Source organism: Triturus cristatus, chromosome 11, assembly GCF_964204655.1.
Source record: "Triturus cristatus chromosome 11, aTriCri1.1, whole genome shotgun sequence".
In the NCBI taxonomy this organism is placed as follows: Eukaryota; Metazoa; Chordata; class Amphibia; order Caudata; family Salamandridae; genus Triturus; species Triturus cristatus.
The window spans coordinates 156,636,758-156,658,271 of NC_140594.1; the positions used below are offsets into that span (position 1 = coordinate 156,636,758).

Genomic DNA, 21,514 nt, shown 5'->3' on the forward strand with positions numbered 1-21,514 from the left:
AGGTCCTTAGGATGGTTTTTCTTGCTTCTTCCCACACAGGGCTCCAGGCTGGGCTCAGTCAGTAGGGACTAGTATCAAGGGTGGGTTTATGGACCCCACTCCAGGCACAAGTTTCCACCCCTGCTGCCTCACTCCTTCCTCCTTCAGGTTTCTGCTGCTTACTCTTCACCAGTCAGGTGCCAACTGCCAGCTCCAACTGCCAACTCTCTGTCTTATCTTCCCAACATTCTAAACCGCCTCCAACTGTCACAGGGTTCTGGAATGTTCTGGAAGGTGCTGGTAGGTTCCAGTGGATGCTGGTGATGTCACAGGTGGCCACCATTTTGTGCTCCAGGCCCTCAGACAGAAGTTTCAGGGGTAGGTAAAATGGCTCCCTGAATCTGCAGCAACACTAAAGTCTGGTGGTTCCCAAAAAGGAAAAATTCAAACAGGGTTTGAGGCAAAAGTGGGACAAAATAAATAATGATGAGGAGGGACCACCCAAAGGGCTGACAGGTCTAACAGGTAGATACAGTTAGTTCACCCTCCGCGGTTTCAGGGCGGCCGGGTGCAGAGAGAGTTAGGCCCGATGTTCTCCTATGAGGGATAGGGGGGGCCTTGGTTGGTGGCTGCTGTCTGTCAAGCGGCTGTGGGAGCTGGGCTCCTGGTCACTTACTCAGGGCAAGTGGGGAAGTAGGTTAGAGTAGAGTTTTCACTGCCAGGGCCACTCGGGCGGCTGGGTGCAGGGTGCTTTTGAGCCGTCGGGCGCTCAATTGATTTCTATGGGAAATCTCCGGTTTGGAAAAAGACTGCAGGCTCAGGGACGAGGACTCTTCAGGTGCCACCACCACTTCGAGAGGTAAGTTGGGTAGTTGGAGGATAGGTAGGTACCCTGGGATTGGGCACAGAGGGCCATGGGGCGCCGGGTGCAGGGGTGCCTTTTGGTGTCGGGAAATCTTACCCTCTGTTGATCGCGGTTGGGGTGGCACTCTGTTCTGAGGCTGCAGGCTTCTTCAGGATTGTCGAGGGGGGGTCCTTGGGTGCCGGACTCGGGGTCACAGTCGCCGTGGGGTCGTCCTCGTGGGTTTAGTTCACTCCGGCACCGGCCAGGCTTGGCGGGTGCAGAGTGGGCTGGGATCGCGGTTCCGGGCTGCTGCCAGGGGTGAAAGGTAGGTTCTGAGTAGAGCACGGGTACTCATAGTACGGCCCGCGAGCCGGCGGCGGCCCGGCAAGCCTTCCGTGGCGGCCCGCGGACCTTACAGACATCATACCTGTGTGTTTTTTACATCGCCGGTTGCAGCAGCGTGGAGCTTCTGGGGCCCGGGCGATTTCTTTTAAAGACCATTAACTTGTAAATGAGGCTTTGTTGAATTTCACCTTCTTAGCGCCCCTGATGCAGGGGCGCTAAGAAGAGGTGAAATACAATAAAGCCTCATTAACAAGTGAATGGTTTTTAAAACACCTGTTAAGTACTTGGGTGCGGCGGCGGCTGTGTGTGTTCTCGGAAGCTGTCTCAGCGCGGGTGAGGTGTCAAAGGGTGAGGAGGACAGCAGGGTGAGGTGACGGAGGGCAGCAGGGAGTGAGAGCAGCAGGTGAGGTGACAGGGGGAGGAAGACAGAGTGCGCAGAGGGAGAGGGAGAGGGGGAAGACGGAGACAGATAGGGAGACAGACAGGGAGACAGAGGGAGAGGGAGGGAGACAGAGGGGAGGGAGGGAGAGCGAAAGGGAGACAAACAGTGATTCAGAGAGGGAGAGGGAGGGAGACAGAGAGGGAGAGGGAGGGAGACAGAGAGAGGGAGAGGGAGGGAGACAGAGAGAGGGAGGGAGACAGAGAGAGGGAGACACAGTGAGGGAGACAGAGGGAGAGAGAGAGGGAGGGAGACGGAGCGAGAGATAGATAGATAGATAGATAGATAGATAGATAGATAGATAGATAGATAGATAGAGATGTGTGAATTCCGGGTCTGGTGGCTCAGTGGACGAAGGCGTCCGCTGCAGGGGCCTGTGTTCAACCTCATGGTCATAGTTTTTTTTGTTGCTCTAGCCCCGCCTCCTCCCCCACTGCCCCCGCCCCCACCAGTGCGGCCCTCAGCCACAAACCACACTGTAAATTTTGCCCCCGAGAAAAAGTTTGTGAGTACCCATGGAGTAGAGCCTCTACTCATGGGAGTCCCAGGGGATCAGAGTTCAAAGGTAGCCAGGTCCTCTGGGGTTTCTGAGGGTGCTGGCCACGAGATGCCGGGTTTGGAGCAGGAGCAGGTTCGAAGTCGACAGGCTGGTAGGGCTGGGGCCAAAGCAGTTGGTGTCTCCCTCTCCTTCGCAGCTGCAGGGCAGGTCTTGGTTTCTTCTCGCTCTTCTTGTAGTTTCGCAATCTGGAATCTGGGGAAGGAAGGTTCAGGGTGCCCCTAAATACTAGATTTAGGGGCGTTACAGGTAGGTGAAGGCCAGGGACCAATGGGTCCTTGTCCTGGGGTGGGTACACCCCCTATCCTGCCTCTCTCCTGTGGGAGGGGGGCAGTAGCCTAATCCTGATAGGCTAGGGCCTCCCATCTTCAAGATGGCGAGAGCCCAGAGATGTGGTTCACCTCGCCTCCCCCACCTGAGGGGTGGGGTGGGCAGGCTGGCACATCCCAGGGGTCCAGCAACGTGTCTGCTGTGTGGCAGCCTGGGCAGCCTCAGAGCAGACGTGGATTGTAGGTTAGTTGTAAGGGGGCATCTCTAAGATGCCCTCTGGGGTGCTTGGTACATTAAATCCCACACTGGCATCAGTGTGGGTTTAATGTGCTGAGAAGCTTGATACCAAACTTCTCAGTCTTCAGTGTTGCCATTATGGTGCTGTGGAGCTCGTGTTTGCCGAGCTCTCAGCACCATGTACTCTTAAATGGCAGCACTGCACTTACAGTGCCCGGGAATGGACCTGGGTACTGTAGGGGCACAGGGCTCCTGCTCCTGTGCCCACACCATGGGCATAAGGCACCCAGCCAGAGGGGTGGCTGACATATGCCATGGCAGTGTAGGTGATGGGCATGGCACACAGAGATGTGTGCCATGTCGACTCTTCATTTTGTCCTGCACCCAGACACTCAGCCTGCAAAGGCAGTGTGTGTGTGTAAGGGTACAGGGCCTCTAAGGGTGGCACAATGAGTGCTGCAGCCCTTAGAGGCCTTCCCTGGTCACAAGGCCCTGGGTACCTAGGGTACCATTTACCAGGGGCTGACATGTGGCCAGGGTTTGCCAATTTGTTGTTTGTGTGTTTTAAGGAAGGAACATAAAGGAACATAGGCCCTGGGCACCTGATTGGCAGGAGTCCAGGGTACACTCAGTCAAAGTACATTCAGCAATTTAGCAAAAAGTGGGGGCATACCATGCAAGAAAGATGGCACTTTCTCACAATAAGTTACTGTGTAAGTGAGATAGTACATACACAACATTCTATGATGTATAAAGGGGTAAAGCAACATGTGTTGATACAGTTGTAGGTTTCTTAGCATCTTTGCAGTTTGTTACAGGGACGTCTCAAGGTTAGTAAGAATTAAAGGGGAGCCTATGTTCGAGGCATATGAGCTGCAGATTGTACACTTAGCATAGATCGCCATCTGGTGTTGGGCCCGGATGTTTGCAGTTTGTTTTTGTTCTTTGGACAGTCTTTGGAAGTCACGAGTTCGGTGACTCCTCCTTCGGTCCGTACTGCGCATGGGCTTCGGCTCCATCCTCAGATTGTTTTTTTCCGCCATCGGGCTCGGATGTGATACTTCGTGCTCCAGCTTCGAACTTCTACGGTTCCAGCCTCGACGGAAAATCCTCGTTCTTCGAGTTTCTTCATCTATCTTCATCTCTCGAAGCGGCACTTTTCTCCATCCCGTACATCGGCACCGGCCTTCGGGCCCTCCTCGACTCCGGTCCCGGCCGATGGAAAGGACTCCGTTCAAAAAGTGCCCAAAATGTGGGTCTAAATTTCCCCACACCGACCTCCATCAGGTGTGTAACCTTTGCCTCTCCCCAGAACACGAGGCTAGAGACTGCCCCGCCTGTAAGTCTTTTCGATCTAAAAAGACCATCCGGGATCGAAGAGCTCGACGCACCATGGCGCACTCCTCGACCGCGGCTCCACCGGACATCTTCGGAGACGACGCCGAAGCTTCGGGGCAACTACACACCGAGCAGGAGGACGACGTCAGTGCTTCCGAGGCCGACGACTCCGACGTGGAGGTGTGAGAAAGTGGCTCTGTATATACTGTTCCCTAATAGGTACAGGGTGTACAGAGTCCACAGTCCCCCAGAGGCTGATAGAGGTCAAAGTTAGGTATGACCTTAGTCTCAAAAGTGGTAGCTTGGTCGAGCAGTAAGGCAGTACCAGAGGACAGTGTAAAGCATTTATTGTACACACTCAGTCAGCAAATGGTTTCACACACTCAATAACTGAACTCTAGGCCAATGATTTGTATATATAAAATATATGCTTGTTTTATTTTTAGAACCACAAAGGGGGTAAAAATATACTTTCTCAGAATGAGAGGTTGAATATAAATACTTTTGTTTCAAGCAATAAATTTGTGTAAACAGTCACAGTTGGTTGCAATAAACAATCCTATTTCCTAAACATAACAATGCATTGAGCTCAATGGTAAATTCAGGTTATTTGTAATAAATTACTTTTCAGATTACTTTTGGAATTCCAGGTCTGGATCCTAGAACCAGCCTGGGGTCAGTATTCAGAATCAAGTGATGAAAGTCGACTTAATAACTGTAATGATTTTTAAATAATATTTAGCTATTTCAAAAGTTAGCACTTAGAAAATATTTCACAGAAAACATTCAATGGATCTCTATGGCAAGAAATTCAAATTGCAGGTAGAGTACTTTATCGTTACTTTAGTAATCCAGGACTGGGTGCCTAGACCCAGGACTGGGGTCCTTATCAAAAACAGGTAAGTAATTTCGTTTGCAGAAATGGTACGATTTTAAAAGAATATTTCAAATTTGCAAAAATAGACACTTAGAAGAAATTTCACAGAAAAGCAGACAATGGTTTCCTATGGGAGAAAAATGACTTAGAGGTAAGTATAGTTGTGAGTACTTTTCAGGGTCAGGGCTGGGCACCAAGATCCAGCACTGGGAGCTCACCCAGGAACAGGTGAGTAAATTCGTTTTTGTCACTTGGCTGATTTTTGGTGAATTTTTACAGTTTTGAAAAGTTCACACTTAGAAGATTTTTGAAGAAAAAGCCAGTCAATGTTACCCTATGAGGAAAATGAAGTTAGCGGTTTAAGGGTAAGTACTCGACTGGCAGAGTTGAAATTCCGGGCATAGACTCAAGGGTCCCCCAGTGTCAGGTAGGTACAGTTGGTTCACCCTCAGCGGTTTCAGGACGGCCGGGTGCAGAGTGAGTTAGGCCCAATGTTATCCTATGAGGGATAGGGGGGCCTTGGTTGGTGGCTGCTGTCTGGCAAGCCACGCGTCTGTGGGAGCTGGGCTCCTGGTCACTTACTCAGGGCAAGTGGGGAAGTAAGTTAGTGTAGAGAGTGCACTGCCAGGGCCACTCGGGCGGCTGGGTGCAGGGTGCTTTTGAGCCTTCGGGCGCTCAATGAAAGTCAATGGGAATGTTCCGGTTTGGAAAAAGGCTGCAGGCTCGGGGACGAGGATGTTTCCGGTGCCACCACCACTTCGAGGGGTAAGTTGGGTAGTTGTAGGTTAGGTGGGTACCCCGGGATTGGGCACAGGGGGCCGCAGGGCGCCGGGTGCAGGGGTGCCTTTTGACGTCGGGAATCTTACCCTCTGGTTGATCGCGGCTGGGGTGGCACTCGGTTCTGAGGCTGCAGGCTTCGTCCAGGATGTCGAGGGGGGTCCTTGGGTGCCGGACTCGGGGTCACAGTCGCCGTGGGGTCGTCCTCAGGGTCTTTGTCCACTCCGGCACTGGCCAGGCTTGGCTGGTGCAGAGTGTGTTGGGTCCGCGGTTCCGGGCTGCTGCCAGGAGTTAGGAATAGGTTTCTCGAGTAGAGCCTCTACTCATGGGAGTCCCAGGGAATCAGAGGTCAAAGGTAGCCAGGTCCTCCGGGGTTTTTGAGGTTGCTGGCCACAAGAGATGCCGCGCTGGAGCAGGAGCAGGTTCGAGGGTCGACAGGCCGGTAGGGCTGGGGCCAAAGCAGTTGGTGTCTTCCTCTTTTTAGCAGCTGCAGGGCAGGTCCTTGTTCTTCTTGCTCTTCTTGTAGTTTTCTATCTGGAATCTCCGGAAGGAAGGTTCAGGGGGCCCCTAAATACTAGATTTAGGGGCGTTACAGGTAGGTGAAGGCCAGGGACCAATGGGTCCTTGTCCTGGGGTGGGTACACCCCCTATCCTGCCTCTCTCCTGTGGGAGGAGGGCAGTAGCCTAATCCTGATAGGGTAGGGCCTCCCATCTTCAAGATGGCGAGAGCCCGGAGATGTGCTTCACCTCGCCTCCCCCACCTGAGGGGTGGGGTGGGCAGGCTGGCACATCCCCTGTCCTTGTATGGGGTTTCCGGCCAAGCTTCCTGCCAGAGTGGGGGGTTGCAGTGGCCTGGGGAAACTCCAACTGGCGGCATGCCTTTGAAGCTTCTCTTTGCTCATCCTGGGGGAGGAGATTTCTCACCTCACCCAGGATGTGCATTGTTGCAGGCCCGGGAGAGCAGGGGCTCTCCCACCCAGGGGTCCAGCAACGTGTCTGCTGTGTGGCAGCCTGGGCAGCCTCAGAGCAGACGTGGATTGTAGGTTAGCTGTAAGGGGGCATCTCTAAGATGCCCTCTGGGGTGCTTAGTACATTAAATCCCACACTGGCATCAGTGTGGGTTTAATGTGCTGAGAAGTTTGATACCAAACTTCCCAGTCTTCAGTGTTGCCATTATGGTGCTGTGGAGTTCGTGTTTGACGAGCTCTCAGCACCATGTACTTGTAAAAGGCAGCACTGTACTTACAGTGCCCAGGAATGGACCTGGGTACTGTAGGGGCACAGGGCTCCTGCTCCTGTGCCCACACCATAGGCATAAGGCACCCAGCCAGAGGGGTGGCTGACATATGCCTTGGCAGTATAGGTAATGGGCATGGCACACAGAGATGTGTGCCATGTCGACTCTTTGTTTTGTCCTGCACCCAGACACTCAGCCTGCAAAGGCAGTGTGTGTGTGTGTGTAAGGGTACAGGGCCTCTAAGGGTGGCACAAGGAGTGCTGCAGCCCTTAGAGGCCTTCCCTGGTCACAAGGCCCTGGGTACCTAGGGTACCATTTACCAGGGGCTGACATGTGGCCAGGGTTTGCCAATTGGGAGTTTGTGTGTTTTAAGGAAGGAACATAGGCCCTGGGCACCTGATTGGCAGGAGCCCAGGGCACAACAAGGAAAAGTGCATCAGCTATTAGGCAAAAAAAGGGGGGGTTACTGCAACAGAAACCCACTTTCTCACAGGAGGACATCACACTGGCGCAGCGGGTCGTGAGTACTGTACCCCCTCCCACCCCCGCGCCCAAAACCAAAGAGACTCGGGTTACACCCTCGCCTGCAGGCCTGGGTAAAACCAAGCACACAGCTTCCATCACCCCACCTTCGGGCCCGGTGTCGAAGCCTCAAAAGTCTCACGGCAGCTCGGGCTCGAGCCAGCCGACGCCTGGTGCCAAAAAACACCATCCGGCACCGAAGAAAGTGATACCCAGCTCGACTCCGAAGCCACCGATACCGAAGCCTGGCCTCTCGGTGCCGACGAAACACAAACACAAATCTGTCGGCACCGACGCTCCGGCGCCGAAAACTCCTTTGACGCCGAAAAAACCGGAGGTTCCAAAAAAGCATGGCGCACAGAAACCATCGAAACCTTCGGCTCCGAAAACATCGGCGCCAGCGGACGATTCGGCGCCACTGGATCTCTTTACACCGGACCCTTTGCAAAAGACTCTATTTAAAGATCCAAAGACTGGGCTATTGACTTTAGTTGTCAAGAAAAGACGTCTTGACACACCGGCTCCTCCTCCACCGTCCAAACGGAAGGACTCTGCTACTTCTCCTCTCAGAGTGCCCTCCCCACTACCTCCTCCACCCCCTCCCCCTCCCCGGTCTCCGCCACCCTTACGTTATCACTCCCCGACCCCAGATCCGGACTTCGGGGATCCACATTATGACCCAGCGGACGCCCCAATGGAACCCACTCCACCGGGGACCCCAGACCCATGGGAAGACTACCACAACCCTGACATACCTGATATGCCTCAGGACGACCTATACCCATCCAGGCGGTCTCCTCCAGAGGACTCCTTAGGGTTTCACCACTTAGTGCAGAGAGCAACACACTACCATGGGGTGGACATGCATAGCGAACCAGTGGAAGATGACTTCCTACTGGACACATTTGACATTCAGGACAAGTCCACGTCTATTTTGCCCATGCTTAAAGGTGTCACCAAGCATGCTGCAGAGGTGTTCGAAGACCCTGTCAGGGCCAGGGTACTGAACCCTAGAATAGAAAAAAAGTACAAGGCGGCACCCACAGACCCTGCATACATTAAGGGCCCTGCTCCCTTAGATTCCCTAGTTGTGTCCACAGCTAGAAAGCGGGCTAACTCCCAGTCCTCAGGAGAAGCCCCACCGCCAGACAAGGAATCGAAACTTTTAGACGCGTCTGGCAAATGCACCGCCTCCCAAGCTGCAAACATGTGGCGCATTGCAAATACACAAGCGCTACTTGCGCGCTATGACAGAGCACACTATGACGAACTTGAGGCTCTTATGCAGCACCTCCCCGAAAAACACAAGCGCAAGGCTCATGACCTGATACAGGAGGGTAAGCTAATTACAAACACCTCCATTAAGTGTGCCCTCTATGCAGCTGACACTGCTTCTAGAGCAATAAATACCAGTGTCCTGCTCCGTCGTCATGCCTGGCTCAGGATCTCAGGGTTCAAGCCTGAAGTCCAGGCGTCCATACTAAATCACCCTTTTGACCAACAAACTCTCTTTGGGCCAAAGGTGGACGAAGCGTTGGAAAAGATGAAAAAGGACACAGACACAGCAAAGTCTATGGGGGCACTCCAATCACAGGCCCCTAAACGTTCCTTTCGACGCTCATCCTTTCGTAGCACAGGCAGAGGCTTCTCCACCGATAGCGCCTCTACCTCCTACAAGTCCCCTCCTCAAAATACCTTTTCAAAGGGCAACCAAAGGGGTGGTTACAGAGGCAACAACAATAAGGGCAGGGGCAAAACTAACACCACCCGTTCCGCAACCCCGCCCGCACAATGACTTCCCTTCCCTCCCCCCAGACCATCCCACTCCGGTCGGGGGCAGACTACAACAATTTATCCACGCATGGGAATCCATAACATCGGACAAATGGGTGAACCAAATTATTCGGTCAGGGTACTGTCTCGAGCTAACATCTACCCCACCCAATATCCCACCACGACACCGTCCAATGTCTCAAGAACATTCCACACTGCTCAAACAGGAGGTGCTCTCCCTCCTCCAAAAACACGCTATAGAGCAGGTCCCCGTCAATCAGCAAAATCTAGGGGTCTACTCCCTGTATTTCCTTATACCAAAGAAAGACGGGACCCTGAGACCCATTCTGGACCTCCGGCCTCTAAATGCGTACATACATTCAGACCATTTCCACATGGTCACCCTACAACAAGTCCTCCCGCTCCTCTGTCAGGGAGACTTTCTTACTACCTTGGATCTCAAGGACGCATACTTTCACATTCCAATACACCCTTCTCACAGGAAGTACCTCAGGTTCGTGGTGGACGGTCAGCATTACCAATTCACGGTTCTCCCCTTCGGGGTCACCACCGCACCACGGGTGTTTACCAAATGCCTAGCAGTTGTAGCAGCACACCTCAGGCGTCAACAAATTCACGTCTTCCCTTATCTAGACGACTGGCTAATAAAAGCCGCGTCCTACAATCAATGTGTGCAACATACCAACAGCACCATTCAACTACTCCACCGGCTAGGCTTCACGGTGAACTACCAAAAGTCCCACCTCTTACCATCGCACACAAAGCAATATCTCGGGGCAACTATAGACACCTCCAAAGGTATTGCCTATCCAAATTCAGCCAGAATCGCAAGCATACAAGCCTTGCGCAAAACATTCCTTCCTCAACACTCTCTTCCAGCAAGAGTGTTTATGAAGCTCATAGGAATGATGGCGTCCTGCATTTTCATAGTGCCCCATGCAAGACTCCACATGCGTCCACTTCAAGAGTGCCTAGCACAACAGTGGAACCAGGCCCAGGATCAGCTGACGGATCTGGTGTTGGTGGACGGCCGCACCCATCACTCTCTGCAGTGGTGGAACACCACAAACCTTTCCAAAGGGCGGCCGTTCCTGGACCCGGTTCCTCAGGTGATTCTAACAGCGGACGCATCGCTCTCCGGCTGGGGAGCGCACATCTTACACCTCACAATGCAAGGTCTATGGACGCCACAGCAAAAATCGCTCCACATCAACCATCTGGAGCTCTTGGCGATCTTTCTAGCCCTAAAATCCTTTCAAAAACAGATTTCGGGCAAAGCAGTCCTCATTCGCACAGACAACATGACTGCAATGTATTATATCCAAAAACAGGGGGGGACACACTCTCCCCAGCTCTCCCGCTGAGCCCAGAGCATATGGAGATGGGCAATTCCCCAAAACATCTTTCTCCTGGCACAGCACGTTCCAGGCGTACAAAACACCGTGGCAGATCTGCTCAGCAGACAAACGCAACAACTACACGAATGGGAACTGCATCCACAAGTTCTTCACCCATTCTTCCAACAGTGGGGGCATCCTCAGATAGACCTCTTCGCCACCCACGAAAATAAAAAATGCCCAAGCTTCGCCGCCAGATACCCACACCCATTGTCCAAGGGCAATGCGATATGGATGAACTGGTCAGGCAGATTTGCATACGCGTTTCCACCTCTCCCGCTAATTCCATTAGTGGTAAGGAAGCTACAGCAGCACTCCCTCACACTCATTCTGGTAGCCCCAACATGGGCCAGGCAGCCATGGTACACCACACTACTACAGCTATCGGTGGTACCACATCAAAAACTGCACCTGTCCCCATGCCTCCTAACCCAGAACCATGGAGAAATCAGGCACCCGGACCCAGCTCAGCTCAACCTTGCGATCTGGCTCCTGAAATCTTAGAATTTGGATACCTTAACCTTCCCCCTGATTGCATGAACATCATCATGGAAGCCAGACGTCCTACCACTAGAGCATGCTATGCCGCAAAGTGGAAAAGATTTGTAATTTACTGCCGTAACAATACAATCAACCCTTTAGATGCATCCATACAGCACATCATATGCTATCTGCTCCATCTTCACAGGTGTAACCTGGCATATTCATCCATACGCCTACACCTAGCAGCGATCGCTGCTTATCTACAAAACAGAGAGCATTTATCACTGTTCAGAGTGCCCGCTATTAAAGCCTTTATGGAAGGCCTTAAACGAGTAATTCCTCCCAGGGCACCACCTTCCCCTGTATGGAATCTAAATGTAGTTCTTACACGGCTAATGGGTCCACCCTTCGAACCAATGCATAAATGTGAGCTACAGTTCCTCACCTGGAAAACAGCTTTCTTCTTAGCTATCACTTCCCTTAGAAGGGTTGGTGAAATACAAGCGTTCACTATACAGGAACCCTTCCTCCAAATACATCACAGCAAGGTCGTACTTCGTACAAATCCGAAGTTTCTACCCAAGGTCATTTCCCCCTTCCATCTCAATCAATCGGTGGAATTACCTGTCTTTTTCTCGCAACCTCAATCTGTTGCAGAAAGGGCCTTACACACACTCGATGTTAAAAGGGCTTTGCTGTACTACATACAAAGAACGCAACCCTTCAGGAAGACTAAACAATTGTTAGTTTCCTTCTCTCCACCACATAAAGGCAACCCCATCTCTAAATCAGGGATAGCTAGGTGGATTGTAAAGTGTATACAAATTTGCTATCAAAAGGCAAAAAGAACATTATCTATTCCACCTAAAGCCCACTCTACTAGAAAGTTAGGGGCTTCTATGGCTTTTCTAGGGAACATACCCTTAGATGACATCTGCAAAGCAGCCACATGGTCAACACCGCACACCTTCACAAAACATTACTGTGTAGATGTGCATTCCAAGCAGCAAGCTAGTGTGGGCCAGGCTGTACTGAAGACACTTTTTCAAACCACTGCAACGGATACCGGTGGTCGCCGCTAAGGTTGGGTACTGCTATATAATCTATGCTAAGTGTACAATCTGCAGCTCATATGCCTCGAACGGAATATGCTACTTACCAGTATGCATCTGTTCTTGGCATGTAGAGCTGCAGAGTTGTACACGCCCACCCGCCTCCCCGGCTACCTGTATCCGTTCCAGTCCATCTTATTTAGATACAACACACATGGGTTTCTCACTGTTACTACGCTCCATTTCCCTGCTGGCGAAAAACAATCTGAGGATGGAGCCGAAGCCCATGCGCAGTACGGACCGAAGGAGGAGTCACCGAACTCGTGACTTCCAAAGACTGTCCAAAGAACAAAAACAAACTGCAAACATCCGGGCCCAACACCAGATGGCGATCTATGCTAAGTGTACAACTCTGCAGCTCTACATGCCAAGAACAGATGCATACTGGTAAGTAGCATATTCGCCTATTTCTTTGAAACCTCTGTTTGGGTTCTTGTACAGAAAGTAATATCGAATATTATCATTCGCCTATCATTTCAGCTTATCATGGCTTACTTAGCATTCATATTAGCTGAAACGGAGGGCTTTTTTTACTTGGTGACTAACAGAGATGGAATAGAATACCTTTCTCTTCCCAGCACGTTGCCTTTAAATATGAGCAGTAAGTAAGGGGATACTTCATAGCAAATATTTAGTTGACGACACCGCCACCCTCCCCCCCCCCCCCCCCCCCCCCCCCCTCTCATTTCTTTAATACTCTATTTCGCAATCTCTCCGAAATGTCTTTGTACTTTATATTTTTTAGAATCTAAGAAGAGATTTGAAATAGGATCTCTGACATCTATTGGACTTGTCAACAGTTGGAATTATTTGAGGTATTGCCCTTCATGAACACTCGGTTACAGTATTTTCACAATTGGCTAGGAATGCACTATACTATTTTAGGATGCTCTCGGGGTGTTTGGTCTTCGGTGTTTGCTTTTATCCACAGAGCAATGGATAGATATTTGTAAGACACATGCATGAGCTTCATACTTATACCATTCACCAGGCTTCTGTTTTTTTTCTTCCCATTATGTTATGCTCAATCCTTCTTACTATCACAATTGGTTTCACTTGATTGTGGCTGGATTTTATTTCTAAAGACTTTTTGCTTCTTGCTCTGGTTTTTGTGGTCACTCTATTTTTATTAGATTAGTACTTTGTTAATATTGCAGCCTTGAAAAAATATTTGTATAGGCGAAATACATGTCGGTTGCCAGATGTTTTTGAACGCTTGCACTTTCCAATCAAGATTATCCACAACACTTGGAGTGGTGAAAATAACGAAAACAAGAAAAGGCAGGGACCGGTCCCATGGAAAACTATTAATGATGAACAATGTACTATGTGTTCGTGTCAGCGTATTTGTATTTTTTTAATGTCGTTTACAATCATTTGTCCACATTCATGGTGGTAGGCTGTTAGGACACGATTTAGTGCACCTTTAAGAAATAGGTTGTATTTTGGACTTGCATTTGGATGTTGATATACTGAACCTTACTTTATTGATCTCACTGGTTGTGTGATTATTCTATCCCACAGTTACAAAAAACTGTGTTTTGTAATATAAAAATTTTAATTTTCTCTTTTTTTTTTTTTTTTTTTGTTGTTTTTTTTTTGTTATGGCAGCTGCAGGTGGAGGCTCAGTTCTCAATGTTGCTGCACTTTTGGCCTCTGGAACCCAAGTAACTCCTCAAATAGCAATGGCAGCCCAAATGGCTGCACTTCAAGCAAAGGCATTGGCAGAGACTGGAATAGCAGTACCCAGTTATTATAACCCTGCAGCAGTAAATCCAATGAGGTTTGCTGAGCAAGAAAAGAAGCGTAAAATGCTTTGGCAAGGCAAAAAAGAAGGGGTAAGGATGTTCTACGTCTTCTGGGATGCGAGATAGTAGTTTTATCCATTGCATAAGTATTTATTCAAAATATCTATTGAGAATTAAATGACAGCTAGATTACTTGCATGTAGTTGCTTGAATGCTGAAATGCAGTTCCATTTAGGATGTGCATCCTTTAATTGTAACACCTGCACGTTTTCATTTCAAACCCACAACACAGATCACCACCAAAGTATTGTGATACAAGTAATATTGAAGAATATGCTAAATTAAAACCACGATGCATGATTTGACTGAAATTATTGAAATGCAGGCCAAAAAGCAGAAATGTACCTCTTAATATTTTATACAGAGCTGTGTTGTCACACCATCATGTCATAGAGCACCATCCGGACACTACGATTGGAGGTCTGCTGAGTGCACCATTGTCCTCTTTTTAAGATAAATTGTAAGAATTGTATAGCAGTAAAGGAACTTGCACCCTAGTTCTTAACTTTAGCATGAATTGGCAGTGCTACCATCTTAAATGTGTGGGCTTTGATTACAACTTCACTATTCTCTTCATTGTATATTAGACGTAAAATACTAAGATAAACCCCCAACTATCCCCTCCCCCCCCCCCCCCACTTTAGCTGGGGAGCTCTGTCAACACATTACTAGAATGTATTTGTAGTGGGGGGTGTGTGTGTGTATACAGATGCTTTGCTTACTCCTGCCATCTAATGTTGGCTCCAGATGTTTGCAAGTTGTTTTCCTTCGAAGAAGTCTTTCCTAGTCACAAGGTAATGTGACTGCTCCTTTCAGTAATAGTGTGCATGGTCATCGACTCCATTGTTGGATAGTTTTTTCCCCGCCATCTGGTTCGGATGTGTATTGCTGCGCTCTGGTTCGAAACAGTTTATCTGGTTCCCCTCGACGCGCAATCCTCTCTACCTCGACTGTATTGTTTCCATACGCGTTCCCACTACTCCGCGTAGCTTTTCAAGTTCGGAATGGGCCTTCGAGGCCTAACCGTGCTCTGTAGCTCTCCGCCGATGGATCGGACTCTGTTTAAATTCTGCCCTCGGTGCCACGCGAAGTATCCACGCACCGACTCACACAAAGTGTACGATGTATATGCTTGTCACTAGAGCACAAAGAAGAGAATTGTGACGCTTTCAGATTGTTTCAATGAAAGAAGACTCTTCGCGATCGTCTGGCTCGACGTCCGGATATGCAGCGTCAAAGTATTGAGGACATCTTCGGTGAAGACTGGCCAGGTAGATATCGAGGCGTCTGCGGCAGAAGACAAGGAGGCCTTCTCCGAATATGACTCTGGCTCCGAACTCGAGATCGTACTCTACGCCAAGGAGCTGCTGCAGGGTCAAGGTGACGGGAGTACAGAAGACCCCTTGCCTCCTCAATCTCATCATTACGACGAAGACGTAGGAATGCCTTTCCCACTAGATCCATTATTGCACACTAGATCCAGACTTTTACCCACTCAACCAAACCATCTCCTCAAGACGACAATGCATCACACCATGAGCTCATTGCCAGGGCTGCACATTATTATGGGGTAAAGTTCCATAAAGAATCACTGGAAGAAGATTTCGTATTTGAGACCCTAGCATCCACACATAGATTGTTACAATCACTCCCGATGCTTAAAGGCATGATGCAGCATGCTTAATTTAAAAGATCTAGTCAGAGCCCGCATCTCATTTGCTAGAGTGGACAAAAAATATAAAGCTTCTCCTACAGACCCTATCTTTATCAGTGGACAATTGCCCTTAGATTCCCTAGTGGTATCAAATGCTCGTAATCTAGCGAATTCTCAATCATCAGGAGATGCTCCTCCACCAGATAAAGAGTCCAAACTAATTGACGTCTCTGGCAAGCGAATAGCTGCTCAGGCAGCAAATCATTGGCGTATCGCAAATACCCAAGGCCTTTTAGCTAGGTATGACAGGGCACACTGGGACGAAATGGAGCAATTTTTCCAATACCTCCCAGATGAGCATAAGGCTAAAGCTCCGGACTTAGTTAATGAGGGTAAACTCATTTCTAATTCCTCACTTCAATGTGCTCTAGATGCTACAGACTCCTCAGCCAGAGAAATTAACACCAGCATGAACACTTAGGAGGCACGCCTGGTTAAGGATCTCCGTTTTCAAACCTGAGGTCCAACAAGCAATCCTTAATACACCCTTTGATAAGGAACACTTATTTGGCCAGAACGTTGACCAGACGTTAGAAAAAATGAAGGACACTGAAGTCGCTACATCTATGTGTGCACTTAAGACTGCATCCAACAGAGATTCCTTTCGTCCCTCCTTCTACAGATGGTCAAAAACAACATCCCCAGATCAGAATCCCTCCACTTACAAGGGTAATAACCGTTTCAAACATTCCGCCACAACCTCACAAGTTATGTCCGGAACACGCCCACGTGCGTAAAACAAGGTCTAGTCCCTTTTACTAAAATGGGCAATAGAGCCAGTTCCCATACAGTACCAAGGCTCTGGGTTTACTCTCTGGATTTTCTCATTCCCAAAAAGGATGATTCCCTAAGACCTATTTTAGATCTGAGAGAGCTAAACCTTTACATACGATCAGAACATTTTCACATGGTCACACTTCAACAGGTGCTCCCACTTTTTACAAATCAGACTTTGTCCACTCTGGATTTAAGACGCATATGTTCATGTTCAAATTCATCCAGCTCATCACAAATACCTATGATTTGTGATAGCGAACAAGCAATACCAGTTCAAGGTACTTCCCTTTGGAGTAACTACAGCGCCTGAGCGGTTTATCAATTGCCTGGCAGTAGTTGCTGCTCAGCTCAGAAGACAACAAATTCATGTCTTCCTGTATCTGAATGACTGGCTCATCAAAGCCAGTACTTACCACAACTGTCTCCAGCACACACAAACCACAGTAGATCTGCTTCATCAACTGGGTTTCACCATCAGTGCAAAACAATCACACCTGCAGACTTATCTAGGAGCTACTTTAGACAGTCAAAGCCCTAGTCTCTCCCATTGTAGCCAGAATACGCAATATTCAAACTGCTAGTCTACAATTTCAACCCAACCAAGCAGTAGCAGCCAGAGTGGTCATGCAATTACTGGGAATGATGGCCTCCGGCATCGCATTTGTACCCAATGCGAGGCTCCACATGCGCCTCTTACAAGAATGCTTAGCACCTCAGTGGAATCAATCACCAGGTGTATTGACCGATCTAGTATTGGTAGACGGCTGCACCCATCTCTTTCTGCAGTGGTGGAACACACAAAACTTAGCAGGCAGGCCTTTCATTAACTCTGTTCCACAAATCGAGACACATTTAGAGACACATCTCTAAAGGTTAGGCGCTCATGTAAAAAATTACACAATACAAGGCATATGGAGCAACAAGCTCAGCACTCTCCACATCAACTACCTAGAGCTCTTAGCTGTTTTCCTAGCGCTAAAAGCTTTTCAGACTCTGCTCGTAGGCAAAACTGTCCTAATCCGAATGGACAACATGACCGCAATGTATTATGTGCAGAAGCAAGGAGGGGACACATTCTCTGCAACTGTCAATACTCAGTCAAGCCATTTGGAAGTGGGCGTTACATCACATGATTTATCTTCTGGAAGAACACATCCCAGGAGTGAACAATCAAATTGCCGATCTCACAAATTCACAAGTGGAAACTTCGCCCCAAGCTCTACTTCCTTACTTCCAACAGTGGGCGTTTCCAGAAATAGACCTATTTACCACAGCCGAAAATGCAAAATGCCTAGACTTCGGCTCCAGGTACCCTCACCCGCTATCAAATGGCAATGCCCAATGGATGAACTGGTCAGGAAGATTTGCCAAAGCTTTTTGGACTCTCCCGCTCGTTACATGGGTGGTTCGGAAACTCAAACAAACATCTCTCTAATTCTAGTAGCTCCCACATGGGCTCGTCAATCATGGTAAACCACTCTGTTTTTCCTCAACCCGAATCTGTGGCCGAACGCATTCGTCATACACTTGAAATTAAGAGCTTTACTATACTACATAGATAGAACAAAAGACTTTCGCAAAACAAAAAACAGTTTGTTGCATTTGCTTCACCCCACAAAGGCAGTCCTATTTCCAAATCTGGTATTGCCGGATGGATTGTAAAATGCATTCAAACTTGCTATTTTAAAGCTAAAGGAACTTTAACTATACCCCCCTAGAGAGCATTCCACTCGCAAAATAGGGGCGTCAGTGGCCTTTTTAGGCAACATCCCTCTAGCTGACGTATGTAAGACAGCTACATGGTCTACACCACACACATTTACCAAACACTATTGTGTAGATGTGTTAGCCCGTCAACATGCTAAAGTAGGCCAATCAGTACTAAAAACACTATTTCAAACAACTGCAACATCTACAGATTAAGCCACAGCTTTGGGAGTATACTGCTTTATAGCCTGTGTAAAGCATGTGTATCTACAGCACACATGCCTTGAACGGATAATGTTACTTACCCAATAAGCATCTGTTCTTTGCATGTAGAGCTGGAGATTCACGTGCGCCCACCCGCCTCCCGTATACCTGTAGTTGTTGCAGTTCTTACATAATACATTCATATGCATAGACATCTCTATACTAAACTTATTTACTCCATTCTCACCCTCCTGCAGGAAAACAGTCTAACAATGGAGTCGGTGACCATGCGCACTGTCACCGAAAAGAGGAGTCACCTTACCTCGTGACTAGGAAAGGCCTCTTCAAAGAAAAACAACTTGCAAACATCCGTACCCAACACTGGATGGCAGGAGTATGCAAAGCATGTGAATCTACAGCTCTACGTGCCATGAACAGATGCTTACTGGGTAAGTAACATTATAATATGGCAGGAGTATACAAAGCATGTGAATCTACAGCTCTCCGTGCCAAGAACAGATGCTTACTGGGTAAGTAACAATATATATATATATATATCCACCAAAAGATTTCTCTTCATGCTAGAAACCGGAGGGACACAGCGGGGATTCCCAGAAGAATACGTTTATTTAAGCACTGTCGGCATGACGTGTTTCGGCGAACTGCCTTATTCATATGCCATACAACAGTATTTTGCATGGGTCCGTTGTTAAAATGTTAATCACGCTCCCATTGGTGGAAGCCCATGAGTTACATTTGCATGAAACGTCATTGCAGTCCTACTCGACGGACTGCGGTTCCCAGACTGCACCATCCCGGCTGAAGGGGAAAACGTTTTCAGGTAACGGCTGATTTATGTATATATATATCTATATATATCGATGCAAACCACTCCTGCTGTTTCATCCGACCACATCCACCATACAGGGTTGGTGCTGGCTAGGCGGGCGCAGGACCCGCATGTAGATTCCAAATGCCCTCGCGTTGCTGCACAAAGAAGAGAAATCTTTGTCGGGGAAATCTCACTGACGTGGTCCAGATCTCGGAAGGAACTGCAAAAGATCTACACTGGTGATTTGACGAACCACGACTGAGTCAAATGCAGACCCCTCTCCCTTCCCCCAACCAGATCTCAGTTGTGACAGATGTCACTTCTGGGATGGGGCAGACATCTGAGAGAGGTGGAGATCAGGGGACACTGGTCTCTGGCGGAATCGGGGCTCTGCATCAATTTGTTGGAGCTCCTGGCAATTCGTTTAGCATTGAAAGCATTTCTTCCCTCTGTCAAGGGAAAGTTAGTGCAGGTGTTCACGGACAACACCACCGCCATGTGGTACTGCAACAGGCGGGGGCGTGAGCCCTTTGTCAAGAGACCCTGCGCCTCTAGACGTGGATGGAACAGCCGGGCACAACCCTGGTGGTTCAATACCTGGCAGGTTCTCTGTACGCCAGAGCAGACTAACTCAGCTGTCGATGCCTAGCAGGTCATGAATGGCGTCCTCAGTCTGAGGTGGCGCTAGGTCTCTTTCAGGAGTGGGGAGAACCTTGGTTAGATTAGTTTGTCTCCGAAGAGAACAAGTAGTGTCAGCAATACTGCATGCTTTCGTCTCGAGTGGAGCTCAGGCCTACTGTACGCCTTTCCGACCATACTACTCCTGCCCAGGGTTCTGAAGGAGATCAGGAGCGTCCGGGCCGAAGTCATCCTTGTGGCTCCAACCACTCAGAAAAGGGGGACCCCTGAAATCTAATAACGGCAGGTAGAGCAGGGGAGATAAGAGACCAAAGAGGAAAGCTACCTGCCAACGTAATTCAGCAAGGCCCTAAAGAGGGTCCAGAAATAAAGACACACACCGTGGACAAACCAAGACAGACTTCAGGAGAACAGCAATGTCTTTAAATCACACTCAATTTTATTAATTTCTTTAGTGTGATCAAACTTTTTACTCTAATTGATAAACATTTCAGAATTCACAAACGAAAAATAGCTAAGTCCCACACGTCTCATTCACAAACCGCAATCATACTGACATACATACCACATTAACATCATCAAAATAACAAAAACATGTAAAGTATAAAAAAATTCCATATAGGTAAAAACACATTAGGATCGTAAAACTGCCACAGGATGATTGAATAGCAGTTTGGTGGTTGCCATCCACAAGGAATGGGTAGTGACGTTTCAGCTACCCAAAAATCTAAGAAGCGCCAACGCGCGTTTCGGTGTCAAGCCCCAGCCGGGGCTACACCTTCATCAGGGCAAAGATAAAAAGGTAGTGTGGGACAAACACACCTAATGGTCGTGTATTTTTCCGAAGTAAAGCTACAACAGTTCCGCAATGCAGTGTACTCCAAGGGCGATCGAAGAGCCTGTCAAATATCAGCGCCAACCAAAGAAGCAAATGATCTGTTTCCAGAACAGAGGCTGCGCTTCAGCGTGATCTTATCGGAGGGTAAGGAAGGCAGTTAATTCCGTCAATCAGGCGCTGTGGTAGGAGATAGGTGCCTAAGGGCAGCCCGCGATGGGCAAATGGATCGGCATATGTCGCAGGAGTAAATCGTCAGTGTGCTTCCTTGTGGCTCCGGACTGGGTGAGGAGAGTCTGGTATCCAAAGCTTCTGAAGATGAGCATCGATCCTCCGGTCAGGCTGCCCCTTCGGGAGGCTCTTCTGTCACAGCAACTGGGGAGGGTCCTCCACCCGAACTGGTCAACTCTGCGCCTCCACGCGTGGAGGGAGATTTAGCGGCGGCATTTAATGGTTTTTGACCTTCCTCCCAACGTATGTAATGTTATTTTGGTGCTCAGATGGCCCTCCACTAAGTCTGTATATGCCTGCCGTTGGCAGAAATCTGTATTATACTGTACAGAAAGTTCTATTGACCTTCTTTCTGCTAATTTTTACTGTTCTTCTATTCATTTTAACCCTTGCCCAACAGGGCTCTGCTTTGGGAACTCGAGGGTTATCGGTCTGCTTTTTTGCGGCTGCCAGACCAGCCTCTGTCTTTAAGTCTCCAATTGTACATAGGTTTCTAAAAGGGCTGGCTCACTTGTTTCCACCCACTCTGTTATGCCGCAGTGGGACCTTAATTTAGTCCT

General features: G+C 48.8%; 1 protein-coding gene across 3 annotated transcripts in view; it reads left to right on the forward strand.

Annotated features, from left to right (window-relative positions):
• RSRC2 (arginine and serine rich coiled-coil 2) overlaps positions 1 to 21,514 on the forward strand; it is a 326,144-nt gene that overhangs the window by 260,207 nt on the left and 44,423 nt on the right. For all 3 annotated transcript variants that reach the window (XM_085633609.1, XM_085633611.1, XM_085633612.1), the window contains one exon: positions 13,819 to 14,045. In XM_085633609.1, the coding sequence (XP_085489735.1) occupies positions 13,819 to 14,045 (227 nt within the window). The remainder of the gene's footprint in view (positions 1 to 13,818; positions 14,046 to 21,514) is intronic.